Source organism: Phacochoerus africanus, chromosome 1, assembly GCF_016906955.1.
Source record: "Phacochoerus africanus isolate WHEZ1 chromosome 1, ROS_Pafr_v1, whole genome shotgun sequence".
Taxonomy (NCBI): Eukaryota; Metazoa; Chordata; class Mammalia; order Artiodactyla; family Suidae; genus Phacochoerus; species Phacochoerus africanus.
This window is the reverse complement of record NC_062544.1, coordinates 26450358-26468895: the sequence shown is the minus strand read 5'-3', so window position 1 is coordinate 26468895 and position 18538 is coordinate 26450358. Positions and strand designations below refer to the sequence as shown.

At 51.1% G+C, this 18538-nt stretch overlaps 1 protein-coding gene across 3 annotated transcripts in view; it reads right to left on the bottom strand.

The window, feature by feature from the left end:
• Window positions 1-18538, bottom strand: part of KCNIP1 (potassium voltage-gated channel interacting protein 1) — a 422923-nt gene that overhangs the window by 214323 nt on the left and 190062 nt on the right. For 2 of the 3 annotated variants that reach the window (XM_047785489.1, XM_047785673.1), the window contains exon 1: window positions 16242-16817. The exons of the other annotated variant lie outside the window; for it this stretch is intronic. In XM_047785489.1, coding sequence (XP_047641445.1) covers window positions 16242-16302 — 61 coding nt within the window. In that variant the 5' untranslated portion in view covers window positions 16303-16817. Of the gene's footprint in view, window positions 1-16241; window positions 16818-18538 lie in introns of those variants that run through there. 3 annotated transcript variants of the gene reach the window in all.

The window sequence follows — 18538 nt, the reverse complement described above, 5'->3', positions numbered from 1 at the left end:
TACTTTACAGAGGAAGGATGTGAGGTTCAGAGAGAGAAGATGACCTACCCAAGATCACACAGCTCACGAAAGGCAGAGCAGGTTCTAGACGACAGCTGCCTGGCATCTAAGTGTGTACATTTCACCATTACACAGAACACCCTCTGCATTCAGTGGGGTCTGCGTTGAGAGGAGCAATACGTGTCCATCTTTTAGTCTGGCTGCTGCCCATGGACATGAGAGCAGCAGTGGCGGGGGAAGGGCTGCCTCTCAGGCAGCTCAGAGGGAAGTTGTGTGGAGGCCAAATTGGTTCCGGGTTTGAGCTTCCTACATCCCTTTTCTGTCTCTTGAGTTGGTTTATTGCTCTTCCAAAGTATTGGAAGGAAGCCAAGAGAGGCAGGAAGAGAAGGAGAGAGAAGGGATGGGAGACTCTTATGTTGTCAGTTTCGATGATGTGCGAGCCGCCGGGGAGACATTGCAGAGCTAGCAGCCAGGAGAACGGGGCTTGGAGTTGGCTGTGCTGCTGTGGGAAGCAGGCTTCCTGAGCCTCAAATTCCTCAAGTGTCAAATGGAACGAATGCCCAGGAGTAGGTGTAAAGTCTCTGAGCGATGGCGGGACAGAGACGTAAGGGACAGACAGGCCTGGGTTCCATGCTGTCCCTGCACTTTGACCTTGGGCCTTGAGCAAGTCACTCCTCTCTGAGCTTCAGCTTTCATGCTTCTAAAATAGAGATAATAACAGGATCTCCCTCAAAGGCTTGTGTGCCAATTAAAGGAGAGAATTTAGGGGATGTGCCCAGCCCGGCGTCTGATGCTCCATTTAGGAAGCACACTTTCTCTTTCTCTACACAAATGCATACACAACATCCTTTTTTTTGGGGTTTTTTTTTTTTTTTTTTTGCTTTTTAGGGCTGAACCCATGGCATATGAAAGTTCCCAGGCTAGGGGTCGAATCAGAGCTGTAGCTTCCAGGCATAGCCACAGCCACAGCAACGCAGGATCCGAGCCACATCTGTGACCTACACCACAGCTCATGGATATGCCAGATCCTTAACCCACTGAGGAAGGCCAGGGATCGAACCTGCGTCCTCATGGATACTAGTTGGATTCATAACCCACTGAGCCACAATGGGAACTCCCCAAACACCCTTTAATGAGATGACTGACCCATAGAGTCACTGGGTGATTTCAGAAGTCTGGGGTGAGGGGGCAGCCTGCCTCCCTTTCTATCCTTTGCAGACTGCACGAGATGCTTTGTTATATTGAAGGGATTTAGCCTGGCTTCTGTTCCTCCCTCCATCCTCTTGCTCACCTTGAGTGAGAGGCTCACCTTGTCTTTGAATGAGTTCTTTCTACCTAGACTCCCGTATACACCTCTGAACAACAGTAACAAGGGCAACAGTGAAAATGCCAACAGTTAATGAATTCTCCCTATAGCGAGAGCTTGCTACGCACAGGCAGCCTGCTCTGTGCACTCTATATGGTTACATTTCCCTCCATACTCTTCTTACTCCTCTGCCTCCCTTCCTCCCCTTCTTGACTCTGTTCCAGGCTTTGGGGACACAAGAAATCCAGTCCAGGACAGACAGAGGCTGCAGGCAGGTCTAATCCCAAAAGCACTTGGGCCTTTCCATTACCTCCCATCCTGAGCTGCCCAGGAGACAAATCTCCAGCCTTAGCTCCAGTTACACTTGAGTGTTCAGACTCTGCCAAGGAGCTGAGGTGGTCAGTATCATCCCTCTCACTGGACACACGAAGAAACTAAGGTTCACCCGGTAACTTACCTAGAGTCTCACAGCCTATGAGAAGCAAGCCTGGGGTTTAAAACGAAGACTCTCGGGTCTCCAAATCCAATTCCTTAGTTGACAGAAGAGCACCTGGGCCCTCAAACCTACCGATTATCCCCATTTTTCTAAAGAACCCAACTAACAGCGTGAGATCCATTCAGGGGCTCCCCTCAGGCTCAGCGTGCTGGGACCACAGGATTCAAGGTAAATTCAAGCTGTATATGTTCCACCAAAGAGAGATACACAAAACTTTTGTCATTATTCACCACCTATTATATGAATCTCTCCTTCAGTGATAGGAATAATAAATGCTACCAATATTAAGACCCACTACCATTTGTTGAGCCCTTGCTACATGCCACATACCTAAAAGCTACAATAACCCTATAAGGTCGGCATGCAGTTATTCCTTTTCCAAGATGAACAGATGCCCTGCAGGTGACTAACTTGCCAGAGCAAAAGGTGGGCTTGGAGATACTGGACTTGAAGCCACTTCTGTAACGCCTCCCAGGATCTGGGGTGGCCGGGGGAGACTGCTGCCAAGAAGAGCTTTTCTAGAGGTGTGACATACCTCTCATTCTTACTGCAGAAAAAAAAAAGGATGCAAAGGAGGAGGCATGGACAGTCCAGAAGCAACTGGTGGGAGGTGCCATTTTCTCCACTGATGCTTGTATTCAGTCAGTGCAGAATCATGGCAGAATGAGGTTGGGCCAGGCTGACATCTGGGGGATCCAGGGAACTCCTCCCAGCTTGTCAGGTAAGAAGGGCTGCTGGGGCACCTGCCCTGGTCCTGTGGTGAGTGCTGGTGCCTTCCGATGTGTGGGGGAGCAGCCCAATGACCCTGCACAGTTTGGGGACACTGAACTGACATCTAAGAGCACAGCCTGTGTCCTTCTGCGATTCGATTCTTTTCTTCTACAAGTATTTATGGAAGACGGACTATATACCAGGCACAGCACTGGGGCACGTGCTGAGCATACAAGGGTCAAGAAGGCGGCTCACATGAAAAGGATGCTGAAAGTACCAACCATGAAGAAGAGATCTAGAGGCCTGAGCTGATTTGTCTTAGTCTTTCCTACTGTTGACAGGGACACCTGGGGCAATTCAAATTTGGGGGGCTGAAAATCCTTCTGTGCAGCCCCATCCAAGAAGACAGACTGGACAAAGGGAATGACAGCCTGAGGTCCACCGCCACCACCATCAGCCTCCACCCGCACAACTCCTCACACCACTGCCTCACCATCAGCAGCAGCATCAGTATCCCTGCCATCACCATTAACACCCTATCATCGTCATCCCCACAATAATCCTCACTATTACCATTAACGCCATCGTGCTCCGTCATCACCGTAAGTACCACTGATCACCAGCAACACTAGGGCCATTCACACCCCTATGACCATCCGTCACCAATGCCTCTGCCATCATTAATGTGACCCCTCCTATAACCACCACGACCACATACGACACCAGCCCCTATCACCAGCATCTTTGCCACCACCGCCATCACTGCCACCGCCACTGCCATCACCACCACCACCAAGAGCATCAGGACCACTCTGGTCAGTATCATCATCTCGATACTGATACCCACCATTTATGCACCACCTCACCACAATTACTCAAACATTATCTCATTTCACCCCCACGACAACCCCATGAGTTGATATCACAATTGTTTTTATTTAATAGACGCAGAAACTGACATGCAGAGAGGAGTTTAGCCATCTTCTCAAATTACATAGCTCATAAGGGGTAAAGCGGGACTGGCCTTCAATACTATTTTACCCAACACCCCTTTTTTTCTGTCATCAACTCTAGGTAAACAGTTGTGGAACGGTCCCCAACGTTCTATGTTTTTGCATTTAACTATAATCTTTGACGTTGAGACTCTGCGGATATGCTGAGGGGTCCGTGGGGGATATCAGAGCTGTGCCCAAGTTTCTTTGCTACATGAATCCCAGTCAGAGGATCTCAAGCCCTCATGCCTCTCTATGAAGCGTCGATTCAAGTAACCAAGTACCAGTCGTGGGCTCAGAACTGTGGTGAACTTCTTGGAGCAGCTCAACAGGGCAGAAAAAAAGGTCTCGGTTGATGAGGAAAGTGTCCTCTTACTGGAGAGTCAGGCATGTTTGCAGGGAGTGAGTACAGAGCAATTCAAGGCCGTCAATTGCTAACTCATGTAATTCACGCAGGACAAACGGTGAGGGCCTGGGTGGGAGTGGGGAGCAGATGTGATGTTGGCGCTTATCGCTGGATGTGGGGGAGGTGGTCTCTGGGAGACTTACAGGGAGGAGACCGGGCAGCGGGGATAGGGGACAGTCCCAATCTGCACTTACTTTGTCCTTTGCTCATCCTTGCTCTCTACTGCCTTCCAGGAGCCGCTCCTCCACCTCGGGGAAGGTGCACAGCCTGAGCCAGGTAGTCGGGTCCATTCTCTTCCCTCCCGTTTCCGATGACAACCTTTCTGGTGACCTCCTCCAAGCCACAACCACGTGAAACATCACGGTTGTTTTCCATTCCTTCTCCTTTCTTGTTACCGACTTCACTGGCACTGCTCGAGCTCTTCCTTCGGCCAGCAACTTCACCCGCTGCCTTCCTGCCTCGGCCAAGCCCTCGCTCTCTGATCGGCCTCAAGCACCCCCTGTTCCAGCCTTCCTCTCTGACTCTCCAGCCCTGCTCCTTGGGAAGAGAGGCTTTCTCCCTCTCCAGAACCCTTGCAGTGTAACACAACCTGCAATTTGGTGCAGTCGGATAACCACATGCAGCCTAGCCCGGCGATGAAGCATGTAAGCACCTGAGTCAAACCATTTGGGTTCAAATTCTGGCTTTAGCCACTTCAGAGAGATGAGACATTGGCCACTTCCTCATCCCTCAGTCCTTCACTTTCCTTAACTGTAAAGGGTCAAGCAAGAGCACTAACTTCTTCATGATGCTATAAGGTTTCTATGAAAACCAAGCTGCCAAAGTGTCTGGCACATGGTCGGAACACTATAGATTTGTGCTAATGTTATTATCATCTGCGTGAAGCTCCTTGAGGGCAAAGGCCGTGTCTGTCCTACATCACTCGCATCTCCTTCTGGCAGCTTCTCCTTCTGGGGAAAGCAGATGGAAGCCTGAACTGGCTCTCAGGCAGTTTCCACGGTGTGGACCAAGGCACAGACCAGTGGCTCAAGAAGGTTAGGAAGAAGCAGGGACGGTGGGACAGTGCCGGCGAGGGCGGATGCAGCAGGCAAGAGGGAGTGCAGGCTGCGCGTAAAAAAGTCAGGGCAGGATTCAATACTCAGGCTTCCGTCCCAGGCCTTCCTCGTCCTTGCAGTGCCCCTCGGGGACAGGGCAGATAGCAGGGTACTTCTAGGAAATGAGTGGGGCTGCGTGGGAGTCCATCAGAGCTGGTGTGAATCCTGCTTCTTCTACCAGCCATCTGGAGGGACTTAAGCCAGTCACGTGCTCCAGAGCCTCAGTTTCTTTGTCTATAAAATGGGGAAGGGATGAAAGCCTACCTCTCATGGTAGGAGATTTCATTTGTCAGATGGGGATAATCATAGCATGTACCTCATGATGTTACCATGAGAAATGAATTAGAATAGTACTTGGTACAGAGCGCTACCTAAATGTCATTTCTTTTTACTCTTCTTTTTATTATAAAAGCTTTCTTTTTTTTTTTTTTTACTTTTTTCTTTTTATGTTTGCACCTGCTGCATGTGGAAGTTCCCAGGCTAGGGGATGAATCGGAGCTGCAGCTGCAGGCCTACGCCACAGTCACAGCCATGCTAGGTCTAAGCCACATCTGCGACCTACACCACAGCCTGTGGTAATGCCAGATCCTTAACCCACTGAGCAAGGCCAGGAATTGAACCCGCATCCTCATGAATACTAGTCAGGTTATTAAGCCACTGATCTATAACAGGAACGCCAAAGCTTTTAAAATATTACTTGTGTTGCTGTCAACACCTTTGTGCAGTGTGTAGCACATAGTAGGTGTTCAATACAGATGAGTTTTTTTTCCTTTTCCCGTCTGATTTCAACTGTGATGCTAAAATACCCAACAGGCACATCAAGAGATGCTTAAAGCACCAACAAAGTGGAGGCATCAAAACGTGCGAAAGGAGGAGTTCCCATCGTGGCTCAGTGGTTAACGAACCTGACTAGGAAACATGAGGTTGAGGGTTTGATCCCTGGCCTTGCTCAGAGGGTTAAGGTTACTGTGGCTGTGGTGTAGGCCCACGTCTACAGCTCCAATTAGACCCCTAGCCTGGGAACCTCCATATGCCGCAGGTGTGGCCCTAGAAAAAGGCAAAAAAAAAAAAAAAACCTTGCGAAAGGACTTGTTTTGAAAGTATATTTCAAGAGTCCAGAGTGCTAACCATTATATCATGTGAAAGTATTTTCAAAAAAATTATCAGAAAAGTTATGGGAGGAGTTCCCATTGTGGCTCAGCAGTAATGAATCCAACTAGTATCCATGAGAACACGAGTTTGATCCTTGGCCTTGCTCAGTGGGTCAAGGATCCAGCATTGCCGTATGTTGGGATGTAGGTCCCAGACATGGCTCGGATCCTGCATTGCTGTGGCTGTGCTGTAGGCAGACAGCTACAGCTCCAATTTGACCCCTAGCCTGAGAACTTCCACATGCCCTGGGTGCGGCCCTAAAAAAAAAAAAAAAAATTATGTGAAAAATCTGAATTTTATTTGATTTCTTAGACTTCTCTTACTGTTTCTGTTTTGAATCGTCTTAAGTAGTAATTGGTGGGCCAGGTGGTGGTGGGAACATAGTCTTAAGGCCTTTAGGGCTTAGAGTCCTAATCCAGCCCAGTGCTGGCACATGCAAAGGAGAAAGGGAAGGAAGTGACGGGGGGAAGGCTCTCTAAGAGACCCTGCTAAGCATGCAATCTGACCACTGGACTATCTGGGAGTCTCACACGGGCGAGCCCCTGGGATGGAGAGAAACTGCAGCCTCTGCCACACGGACACGAATGCACTGGCTTCCCAAAGGCAGCTGGGCACCGTGCGGCCTTCAGAGCCTTTACTCAGCCGTCAGCAGGGCCCTCCTCTCCCTCCAGGTCTGAGGTCAGATGAGTGAGAAGGCCAGTGGCTGTCATATCCTGTCCCGGGAACGTGGAAGCTAGCCACAGCTGTTCAACTTTTGGGGATCAGAGGCCTGCTTCCCCTGGACGTGCCCTCAAGCTGGAGGAGGTGCCTTCGAATGGCACAGGCTTCAAATCCTTGCTCTCTATTCACTGGATGACCATAGAACCTCCCCAAGCCTCAGTTTCCCAAGCTGCAAAAGGAGGATAATAATACAACCATCCAGGACTGCTACACAAGTGAAAGATTAGGTATGCAGAAGGCTCTGGGACTCCGCAGGCCCTCACAAGATAGAATCCTCCTCCTTGAGCCCAGCTTCCTTCTATTTCTAATTCCTACCCTCAACCATCCTCTTAACCCCTGGATGAGTGCAGGAGGCTTCTAACAACTAAGGTTGTTCATTTGTTTTCCAACAGAGACGTCCGACCAGGGCCCCCCCTGGAAGAGGCATTTGACTTTCATGCTTCAGGCCCTTCCTTTGTCCATTAGACTCCCACAAACTTCTGTCAAATCTTCAAATCCCACGCAAATGCTTCTGCACAAAACCCGGGCGGCCAGCCTGCTCTGCCATTCTGAGCACTGTCAGTGAAATCCCTTGCGGAGAGAGGGTGCTTGTTCACGCGGCTCTGTCCTGCGCCCTGTCCTGGCCTAAGGTCTTGGAAGCAAACTTGGAAGCACAGCTGAGATAATGGCTCGTAGCAAGATTGAGGATCTCACTTGGCTGGAACAACATTTTAAATTAGCAAATTAAAACGTAATGGGCATACAGAGTCCTGTCCTTCTGTTTCATTTGGGGAGGGGGGACAAAAAGAAAAACAGATTAAGGATCAATCGCAGACACTCTAACCTGGGAACATCTGACTTCCCAGCAATTCATAAAAAAACAAGCAGCGCTGGGGAAGCCTGAGGTTCTGACGCGCAGGCTGTGTGACTGTGGGCAAACCACTCACCTTCTCTGGACTCGTTTGGTGATCTAAAATGATATTCCAAAAGGAAGTCTTCAATCGAGGTTGGCATGCAGTCCTATAATTACACACACATATATGTCCATATACTCACTTACGCACTATAATCCATGCTCTAAGTCAGTGCTTCTCTAGCTTTAGTTGGCATCCCAAGCCACCACCCTTGTTAAAATGCAAGAGCCAACAGGGGCCTGGGACCCTGCATTCCTCATAAGCTCCCAGGTACTATAGACACTGCTGGTGTGAGACCCACACTTTGAGCAGCCTGGTTCCAGACAGCAGTCACTTGCCTCTAAAACTCCCCTGCTATGTTCGGACCACTGAATCCGACACATGTTACGGCACTGAATCCTCATAATAACCTTGGAGGTAATTACCACCAATATCTTAGTTTTCTGGATGTGCCAACGAAGGTGCACAGAGGCCAGGGGACCTGCCTGAGGCCACACAGCTAACAAGTTGCACAGCCAGGTGTTGACGCCAAGTCTGTCTAGCCAAGAGTCCATGTCCATACCTGCTGTACCACACATGTGTGTGCAACACAGATTTAAGCCAACGTGTGGCTGAGGACGGGAAGGGAGCTGATACGAGGGCAGGAGGCAAAGGCACCAGCAAGTTCTCGAGTTTGTTTCCTTTACAAGGATGACCACTCATTCACCTCCCTGCCTCTCTGGACTCTGCAAACACATGGAGTTTGGTGCCCGATTCTGATGGTTGGAAATTCCAACAGCCTTGAAGGTATTTAAGGGCCCCGCCCTCACTGACAGGCAATGATGGCTGTAACAAAGGGAGAAGAATTTAGTTCACAGAAGTGATTAGAGCAGAGGAGAGATGTTTAATCCTATTAATGAATCTGCTAATTGGCCTTCTGCCCCCAATCATTTCATATTCAGGCTTTTGCAGCATCAGAAGAAATGGAAACAGATCCAGTGGTGGTTGGCGATGGGGCTAAAAGCATTTTGCTCAAGGCCTGCCTGCAGATGGCTGGGTCGTGCCGTTTGGCTAATGAGGTGCTCTGCCTATCCCTGGATGCCTTCTCCCCCACCTCCAAACGCCCCGTTTTATTCTGGCTGTTCTTCCTCGAGGCCAGGAGGGGAGGAGGCTGGTGAGGTGTTTAAGAGCTCAGGTTCCAGGATCAGCCAAAAACCAGGCACTGCTATCTGCTAGCTGTGCGACCCTGGGCAAGGCGCTTCCCTTCTTGGGAACCTCAGTTTCTTCATTTGCGAAATGGGAATTGTAATAGGGTCTGTCCTCTGGAGCTGGGGGGAGGTTACTATAATGTGGCAGAGCAAGGTGCCTGGCACATAGGGCAACCAGGTCAATGGCAGCTATTATTATTATTATTATTATTATTATTATTAATTATTGTTATCATCACCATCACTATCATTATTATTATTAACCCTTGCAGATGATTCAAGTTCTCCTAACTGATGGCTTCCATGGAGTTCCCATGATGGCCTAGCATCCATGAGGACGGAGGTTCAATCCCTGGCCTTGCTCAGTGGGTTAGGGATCCAGCGCTGCCGTGAGCTGTACTGTGGGTCACAGGAATGGCTTGGAACACCGCTTTGCTGTGGCTGTGGTGTAGGTCAGTGGCTATAGCTCCAATTCGACCCCTAGCCTAGGAACCTCCATATGCTGCAGGTGCAGCCCTAAGAAGACAAAAAAAAAAAAAAAAAGAGAGAGAGAGAAAACTGATGGCTTTCCCCAGAAGCTGTGATGCAATTTCTCTCCCCCAGAAAAATTGCTTGGGATTGCAATGGCCATGGCTGTGATGTCTCTGGGTCCCAGGGGGGCGAATCAGAGGCCACAGCTCGAAGGCACAGAGATCACAAAAGACTCCCCAGTCACTGCACAGATGGAGCAACGGAGGAGGAAGGCGTCTGACCCGAGATGGGATAAAAGGCAGCAGTTACTACTACTTAGTACCACCCCGAGTTGCTAAAATCATCTCACCTTCCGTGAGGCTCTGTGCACACTACCTCCTTGACCCCTTCCACAGCCCTACAAGGGAGATACGGCAGACACTGCCATGGTCCTCATTTTAGAGGGGAGGAAACTGAGGCTCAGAGAGGTTCAGCTCAGCTAAGAAGCCAGCTAAGAGTCAGAGTTTGACTCCGACGCGCTAATTTTAGCCCAGTGGTCCTAACCATTACACAGCCCCACTCCTAATCCCCTGACTTGAGTCAGGCGCCGCTCCACTGCCTCCCACCCTGCCGCCCCAGACAGGCCTCCAGGTTGGCCTGAATGACAAGAACTACCCACTGCTCTGCTCCCCTGGGCATGGACCGCTAGGGTATGGACCGCTAGTAACAGTCCCACTGGTTATAGCTACTCCCTAAAGGTGACCTATTTAAAACACCCCCCCGGAGGGAGGGGAAGCATTTAATGTCAAGCTGTCTGAAGGTCCTAGGGCTCCGTCAGTCAGTCTCTCAGACAAACACACACACACACAGACACACACACACAGTCTCTCTCTCTCCCCCAATACGGCTAGTTTTCTGCCTGATGAATGGCAACATCAGCTCCAGGGCCATTATGCAGAGCTTCGTAGCGCTTCTCCCCATGAGCAGACCCAGATTTCTCATCTGCATTGCTGCCTTCCTGCACTACGCGGAGCCATCAAGGACTCACACCCTGGTCTATCCATCCTTACCTCTGTGCAGACAACATCCATCCGCATTAGGCCTTTACAGAGGCCCTGGAATAAGACTCATTCCCTGAGAGCTAGTCAGAGAGATAAATGCGTAAATCCATAATCACCTAATGTTCAGGATGGTAGCCAAGGCGCGCAGCGACAGCTGTAGGGGAGCGGGGGAAGGAGAAATGTGTTCTGTCTACGAGAGTTTGGGAGGAAGGGATATTGAATGAGGTCTTGAAGGATGTGTAGGAGTTCACCAGACGACTAGGGCGGTGGAAGTGGAGGGAGAGTGGGGAAGCCCAAGCGGCTCTTGGACAGAAACAACATCAGGGAAGCAATGCCAAAGCACACCTAGGGGATTGCTTAGTGAACCAATAACCCAGTGGCCAAACATACAAGTCCTCGCTCTCATGCAAGATGAACGTGAACCTGAACTGCAAGGTCAGCCCTTGTGGATCAGTCCTCACTTTAGTGTTTTGAATGAACCAACAAAACAGTGAAAGCCTAGGACCCTTTTACGTCTTCCCACCTTCCCCATAGACACGACATACCTGCTGGTGTTCAAAAAATGACCAGAATGCTTCTTGACTGCATTTACAGTTTTCGGCTTTCCAAGAAATACCTGTTCTAAGTTTACTATTAATTATCTGTACCAGGGCTTCCTGTACCACTGACGCCTTCCAAGCTTCATGGTGGGGAGGCTTAGATCCAGGATTTTGGTGTCATGACTATCAACGTTCTCCATGCAAAGATAGTCTCTTATCATAAGCTTTCTAGGGCTTCATTAATCATGCGGTAAGTTATGGATTCATTCATTCATTCATTCATTCACGCACTAATTTCTTCAATCATTCCTTCTGTCATTCCTTCGCTCCTTCAGTTGCTTCCTCATTCATTCAACCATTCATTCTTTCACTCACTTGCTCATGTGCACCTTGACAAAGCAGCTATTGAGCAAAGCCCTTCTAGGGATACAAAGAGATCGAAGACACAGTTCTTTTCCAGGAACCAGGCCAGAAACCCCCCCAGATTTTAGGCAGTGGTCCTTTCACTTCCATCATTCAGTCTTTTCCATCACCCTCTTCCTATGTGCCTTAAGCTCCACTGACTTTCTTCTGGGATGGAGGGACCAGAACCGTGCCTGGCACTGGGTGTGGGCTCCCCGTACTTTCGTGACTCTTGGGGGTGGGAGTGGGGGCTGGGGAGCAGGAAGACTCTTTTCAACACCTCCCCCCTTCAGGGTAAACATATGCAGTACAGTCCACGGACAAAGCCAATGCAAAGCCAGCAGACCAAAGAAGAGAATTCATTCCAGGCAGAGCACTGGTAGCTGAAATTCCAGTGGGAAGCTAACTTTTCCTGCAGGGTCTGCAATTCTGGGAAATAACAGAGAGCAGCCAAGCATTCCATTACTTATAATTTCCTCCAGGAAGGATTTCTGGAGTACCTACTATGAGCAAGGAACCAAGCTGGGGACCATGAAGGATGATTTGAAGTAGCTCCCCCTCAAGAAGCCAACACTCGGGGCAGGAGTAGGGGGTCAACGCCTCCATCAATTGCCTAATTGAAAGCATGACTTGAGAGTCACGAGAAAGCACACCTTGAAAGATTACAGAATTTAGATGGGAGAAATCACTTCTTTCTGGGGCTTGGGGAAACCCTCCTGAATGCGGAAACAGCTTAGTGAGGTCTTGGATGTGGACAGAATTTTAACTATGAGACAAGAAGGTAGGGGAAGGGTAATACAGAGTTAAAAGGATGGACTAAGATGCAGAAACAGGTAATGCTTAAGGCACAAATGCCTCTGTAAGACAGTATTCCTCTTAAATAGGCATAAGAACACCGGCGTTTCCTAGGTGCAATGATGTGCCAAAGGTCCCTTGAGCCCAGGACAGGGTGACAGCAGGGCTACTGCTCCTCTATGCCTTGCTGCCTCCCGTCAGCCTCCCAGATTTCCCCTGGTTTGAACAGGCTCCCCGAGCAATAAACCCCAAACCCGGCCTCCTCGGGAGTATTATGCTTCTGTAAGGTCTCTGAGGCTCCAAGGGGCTCACTGACCCAGAAGCGAGGGGACTAGTCCCATGTCTGTCTCTTACGTGCCATGTGGTCTTAGAAAATGCATGGAAAAGCCGTGGGATTTTGTTTGCTCATCTATTCAATGAAGGTGCTGGCGATCCCAGCTCCGTCCTTTCTGAAGGTTCTGAATGGCTTCCCTCGGTCACGGTCACGGAGGATTGATAACCCAGCCACCCTGCAGAGTGGGATTATTTACCGACAGGCAAATCTCCACTGAGACGCCCTCGGGCGCATGATGTCCACCCTAAATTCTCTTGCCCCCACCGCCCAGCCACTGCACCTGCAAGATCCTCCTCAGCTCACCCCTGACATCCCAAGCCTTCAGAGCAGAGCAGTGTCCTTTGTATGCTAAGCACAAACAAAGCTCCTGGAGCCAGACAGCCTACCTGGGCCTGGGGTGCAGAGGCTGAATCTTCTTCCCATTCTGAATGAAAAACCAACAAAGGGGCCCGGGCAGAGGGTCCCAGGAAATTCATCTGAAAGTTTTGTATTCAGTGATGTAGCTGTGACATTAGTTCAGATTTCTGTTGCCCCCTGGAAGCTGTCCTTGAACGCCCAGGTTGGGTGAGGCATTTCCCCTGGCACTAAATCACATGGAGCTTTCTGATCTGTGATTCCAAATTGCATTTTTGAAACAGGCAGGGTCGTTGTTGAACAAGATACAATGTTTTCAGGACCAGCCACAGAGCAGAGGTCAGGGGAGGCTGCAGCAACAGGACAAGCATCTGAGCACCTGGGGTCTGGGTCCTGGTTTCCCGAACAGAGCAGGAAGAAGCCTCCAGAAATGAGCTGTGAGAATTTCCAGAGGCACAGACTCCTTCCAGGATGCCTTACTCGAGGCATTTGGAAGCCCCAAACAGCAGAGCCATAAATTGAATAGTAGTTAAAATTTGCTGACTACTTATGTGGCAGAGCTGGTGCTAAGCATTTGATTTGCATTATCCCTGAAATCCACAAAAACACAACAGCTATTTTAAGATGGTAACTACTACTGTCCCTGTTTTTATCGTCGAGGAAAACAAGGCTTAGTCATACAGCTAGTAAGTGATAGCTGGATTTGAACCCAGCAGGGACATCAATTCCTGAGCTGAAAATCTCCACCACTCTCTTCTGACTGCTTCTAATTAGATGTGAGCCTGATGTCTCAGAGATCACAGTGGCAGCTCTGAGCATCAGCAACAGAAATCGTCAAATTTGAGAACCGGATGGAACCTGAGAAAAGGTCGGATGTAACGTCCCTCTTTTACGAAGGTGAAACCGAGGTCGGGATGAGGGGAAGGGACCTGACCAGGGTGTCACCCCTAAACACTAGCCTTTCCTGACAGTTTCCAAGCCACCTCTCTGCCTGGAAGGAGTCTTCTGTGGATCAGGATTCCACTGAGCAAGATAGGAAGATAAGACTCGGCTCCAGGGCAGATGCCTTGGAAAATGTGCACAGCTGGAGCCTCAGGCAATTCCAGCCAGTGCGGCAGGGTTTTAAGCAAGTGGGGCTGACCGACCACCCAGGGCTCCCCCAGGGCTCAGGGCGGCTTATTGCGGCAGCGCAGCCAATAGCCCGGGACTCAGAATGAGCTTCAAACACGCGCCCTTGTGAGTTAAGAGCGAAAGTGCAGATAAAACCCCAGCACTGTGTCAGGCCCACGTTAGGCTTGCTGAAGGCTGGTCTTTATCCACCCCAATTCTCTTTCTTAGACGCCTAAGAGAGAAGCAAAGAGCTCTGGCCTCTGGGAATGCTGTGGGAATTCATCTGCGATGCCTCGGAGTTTTGCGCAGGAAAACGGAACGGTAGACAGCAATGTCTAAGTCAGGTCTGAACTCTTAATCTTTGCCCATCCCTGGGTGAGCAGCTCCACATCCATCGTTCTATTGATCTTGGCAGCTTTCAACAGTCTCCTCTGGGCCCTGATGGCTGCAGCCAAGACAGTATGTGAGGCAGGGTCCTCCCCATCTCCACTTCCTCCACACCCAGTGTCCTGCCTGGACACTGCATGCCCGTCCATTTTATGGATAAGGAAACAGAGGCTTCGAGAAGTGGAAAGACTTGCCCTAGGTCACATAAGGAGGGAGTGATGGAGCCGAGATTTGCACCCAGACTCTGTTGGCCTCTATGGTCCAAGAATTTTCTGTGACACCTAGCTGCCTCCCAGGCGTGTCACAAGCATTCATAATATTTTAAAACAAATCCAAGTTTCTTGTCCCCCCAGAGTTTCCGGCCTCTGGAAATTCATGGTGGTCAGATGGTGGAGGAGGAGACCAGGATTTGGTATTGAACTTTGTCCCCAGTCAAGCAGTATCTGAGGATCCGTGAGAAGTAGGGCTCTGAATGTCAAGGTCTTGGAGCAAGGCTTGCGGACCTGTCCTGCCTAGAACTGGTGTTAAAAAAAAAAAAAAAAAAAAAAAGGAACCAGTCCCTTCCCTGCCAGGAGGGTGTATACCTCAGCTGGACAAATGGGTCAAAGCCTTTTCCCACGTTCTAGGTTCTGAATACCAACCCAGCATCTTCACCTAAGATCTTATTCCCGTATTCAGCCAGCCTGATGCCTTTGCCAGGTTATCCATGGGGAGCTGGCTATGTGATGCAGACTTCCCTAACGAATCAGGAAGGACGAAGCCCAGAGAGTAGACTCATTGTGGACCCAGGGGTCCTCCATGACCCTAACACAGATCTCATTACTAGCCAGCATAAGGGGTAGGAGCTAGAAGCCCACCTGTAACAGAACCTGGGCTCCAATGGGAGACATAAAGGCTGAACTGACAGGTTACTTAAAATCCTTCTATGACTCACCTGTATATTTGAGCATAAACCCCAAACAAACCAAACCCATCATATTCTTTTTCCTAACTGCATCCAGTCTCTGTATTCTATGCACCAACTTTCCAACAGCTGGAGTGGAGACCTGCTTCGTCCCCATGGTTCAACACATGCTTTCTCTAACTTTGCATGGACCCATTGGACAAGTGTCCCGCTGGTGAGACTGGGCTTGTCTCAACTGGAGTCCTGGTGGGAGGGACCCCAGGCGGTTATGCTTTCTAACCCCTGATGTTAGCTCACCTCTCGGCCTCGACAGTACCCTCAACTCCCCAGCGGCTCCCAAGCACCGCAGCATCCTCGTGCGATGCCCTGGCCCCGGAGTCCCTGAGCCACCAGGACACCAGCCCTGGGAGTTTCACCACCTGACAGCAGCGGATTCCTTTTGGCTTGCAGTGGTTTACTAGAGTGGGCAGACAGCACTCTCTCCCTGATGAGGGACCCCCAGGTCTGCGCGGCATCGCTGCCCAGGAGGACTGTGTGGATATGCGAGCACCCTCGCTGGATGCCCACAGTCGCACAAACACCAGGCGTCACGAGAACGAGAAAAGCGTCCCAACATTTCTACCCAGACAATCTGGTCACCCCCACCTGTGAATCTGTCTCTTCCTTCTGCACTTTGAGATTCCCCAGGGGGAGGGTCCTGGCATGGGGTGCCTTAGAGGAATCCCAATGCCCCTGAGGCCGGAACCGGCTCTGCCTCCCTCCTCAGCAAGCTCACTAGTGTTCACGCCAACCCTCTTACTCCTTTGGCTACAGGAGCCTGAACCCGCTCCTGATGGAGGTTGAGGGGGTTGGGTCCAGGCTCAGGGGGGGCAGGTGGCACACCTCAGACCAGCACTGAGCATCCCTGAACCCAGTCAGGGGAACAAAAGGAAGAAGAAGCAGGCTTACCTTTCGAGGGTCGTCTTTGTTTGGTTTGCAGAGACGAGAAGGTGCCCATGACGGCCCCCATGACAGCGAAGACTTGTGTGCGACTTGGGACCCCAGGCCCTGCCCCTCCCCTCTCCTGGAAAGAAATCAGTGTGGATCTTCCACTCCGAATTGGAAGAGAGGGAAAAAAAAAAAAAAAAAAGCGCCCGGCGGCTCGCTCGCTGCAGCTTGGTATTCAGCGAGCGTGGGGCTGGGGCGCTGGGAGCCTTTTCTTTCCTTCTTCAGCCCCGCACATGCACTGACTCACAGGGCTGGCGGCTCCGGGCCAGCCTTCCGACCCGGGCCTGGACGCTTCCCTCTCCGAAGGCCGAGGACGATGCCCCGAAGAAGCCTGCCTGGCGCTGGACACCGGGCCGGCGCGCCCGCCCGGCCGAGGCTCCCAAGCCAGCGCCGCGTGCGGTGCGGGAGCCGCGCTCGCCCGCCCCTCCTGCCGCACGCTCGGCTCCGCTCCCGGCGCTCGGGCTGGGTCTCGGGGGGCCGAGTACCAATCATGAATGAACAGAGCGGGGACGGCGTGGAGCAGCCCGCGCGCCTGCCCGCCGCGCTCGAAGCGAGTCTGAGCCGCGCGGAGAGTGGCCGGCGGGTAACCCCGAGGGGCGGGGCGGGGCCGGGCGCACTGGGGGCGCTGGGTGGGGGCGGGGTGGAGGTGGGGGGTGCGGCCGCCTGGCTGCCGGGTGGGCTTCGGGGGCAGCAGATGTCTCCCTGGGAGAACGTGTGTGTATGGGGGGGGGGGGCGGGGGTCCTCCCGTGTGGAGTGCGTTACTTCATTTTGACTTCAAGAGAAATCTTTTTTAATCCACAGCCTGAATTCATGGGGTCGGGAAAAGTCTGCTCCACCCGGGGAGGGATGAAAAATACGCTTCCAACCGGGATGTCCAGGGAGGAGGGTGCCCTCCGGCTTCTCCAAAGCCAGGGCTACTTTGAGTGACAGAGAACTGGGGAGGGGAAAGGAGCCCTCCGCCCCTTTGGAGGCTTCCTTCCTCTTTTGTTTCTTTCCTCTCTGTCCCTTCTCCGCCCCCAAGAACTTATCAGCCATCGGTTAGGGGGCAGGATGTGAGCGCCGACGGAGTGAGGGCTGGATCTGTGAATCTGGGGAGCTGTCTCTCTGCTGTGAGTTCTCATTACAGATCACACAGACCCCAAGCCCCAATACCAATCTTGGTTTCTCTTGCAAAAGGGCAGAGTGCACTCACCCACCCCTATGGAGGTAGGGATGGATTTTCCCCCAGTCCCCTCCCCTCCCCCAAGCTGAGCTGCCTGGGTTCCCACCTTAATCAGTGTTTGCAGGTCAGAGAGTTCCCCAACATGTGGCCTCATACACAGTCAGGCAAACATACATGCACAGGTCCCACAAGCCCACACAGATGTTGCTGTTTGTTGTACACACAGACTCAGAGCTCATAACACCCACAGGTGCACAGAGAGGACTCCACACAAGACACAAACACGCAGGCATGCAGATGCATATACATCCAAGGCAAAAGCACTGTAGTCACCCACATTCACACTGACTCAAAAACCACACAGGCATACAGTCATACCCCTAGGATACGGGGCCCCTCAGGAACTGCCTCCCCTCTTTCCAGCCCTTTAGCTGGCGTTCCTGGGACACAGGTGGCCTGCAACTTGACCAGGGACCCTGACTCATTTTATTCACCTGTTCAGCCCTTGATGCTTTCTCAAATCCCAGCACAGGTCCTATTTTGTGCAACAAAATCACATCCATCCCTTTCATTTTCATTCCCATCATCCACTGCTAGAGAATTCACATCATCCCGGTCCTATGTGTCAGGCAGTTTGCGTCTAATTACCACCACAGGAGTTCCCGTCGTGGCGCAGCAGAAACGAATCTGACTAGGAACCATGAGGTTGTGGGCTTGATCCCTGGCCTTGCTCAGTGGGTTAAGGATCTGGCGTTGCCATGAGCTGTGGTGTAGGCCGGCAGCTGTAACTCCAATTAGACCCCTAGCCTGGGAACCTCCATATGCCATGGGTGCAGCCCTAAAAAGCAATAAGTAAATAAATAAATGTGTAAATCAGATTTTAAAAATAATAATGATAATAATAATTACCACCACAGAGAGAAACTGAGGTTTACCAAGGACAAGAAATTGGCTTAACGTTACCCAGCCAGGATGTGGGATTAGCACTTAGAGCCCAAGGCTCTGTCACCACCTCCTGGGGCCCTCCTGTTGGCAGATGAGGACACTGTGGGCCACTGAGCTGGGGAGCTCTCCTCTGGGTCCCACCAGATTCAG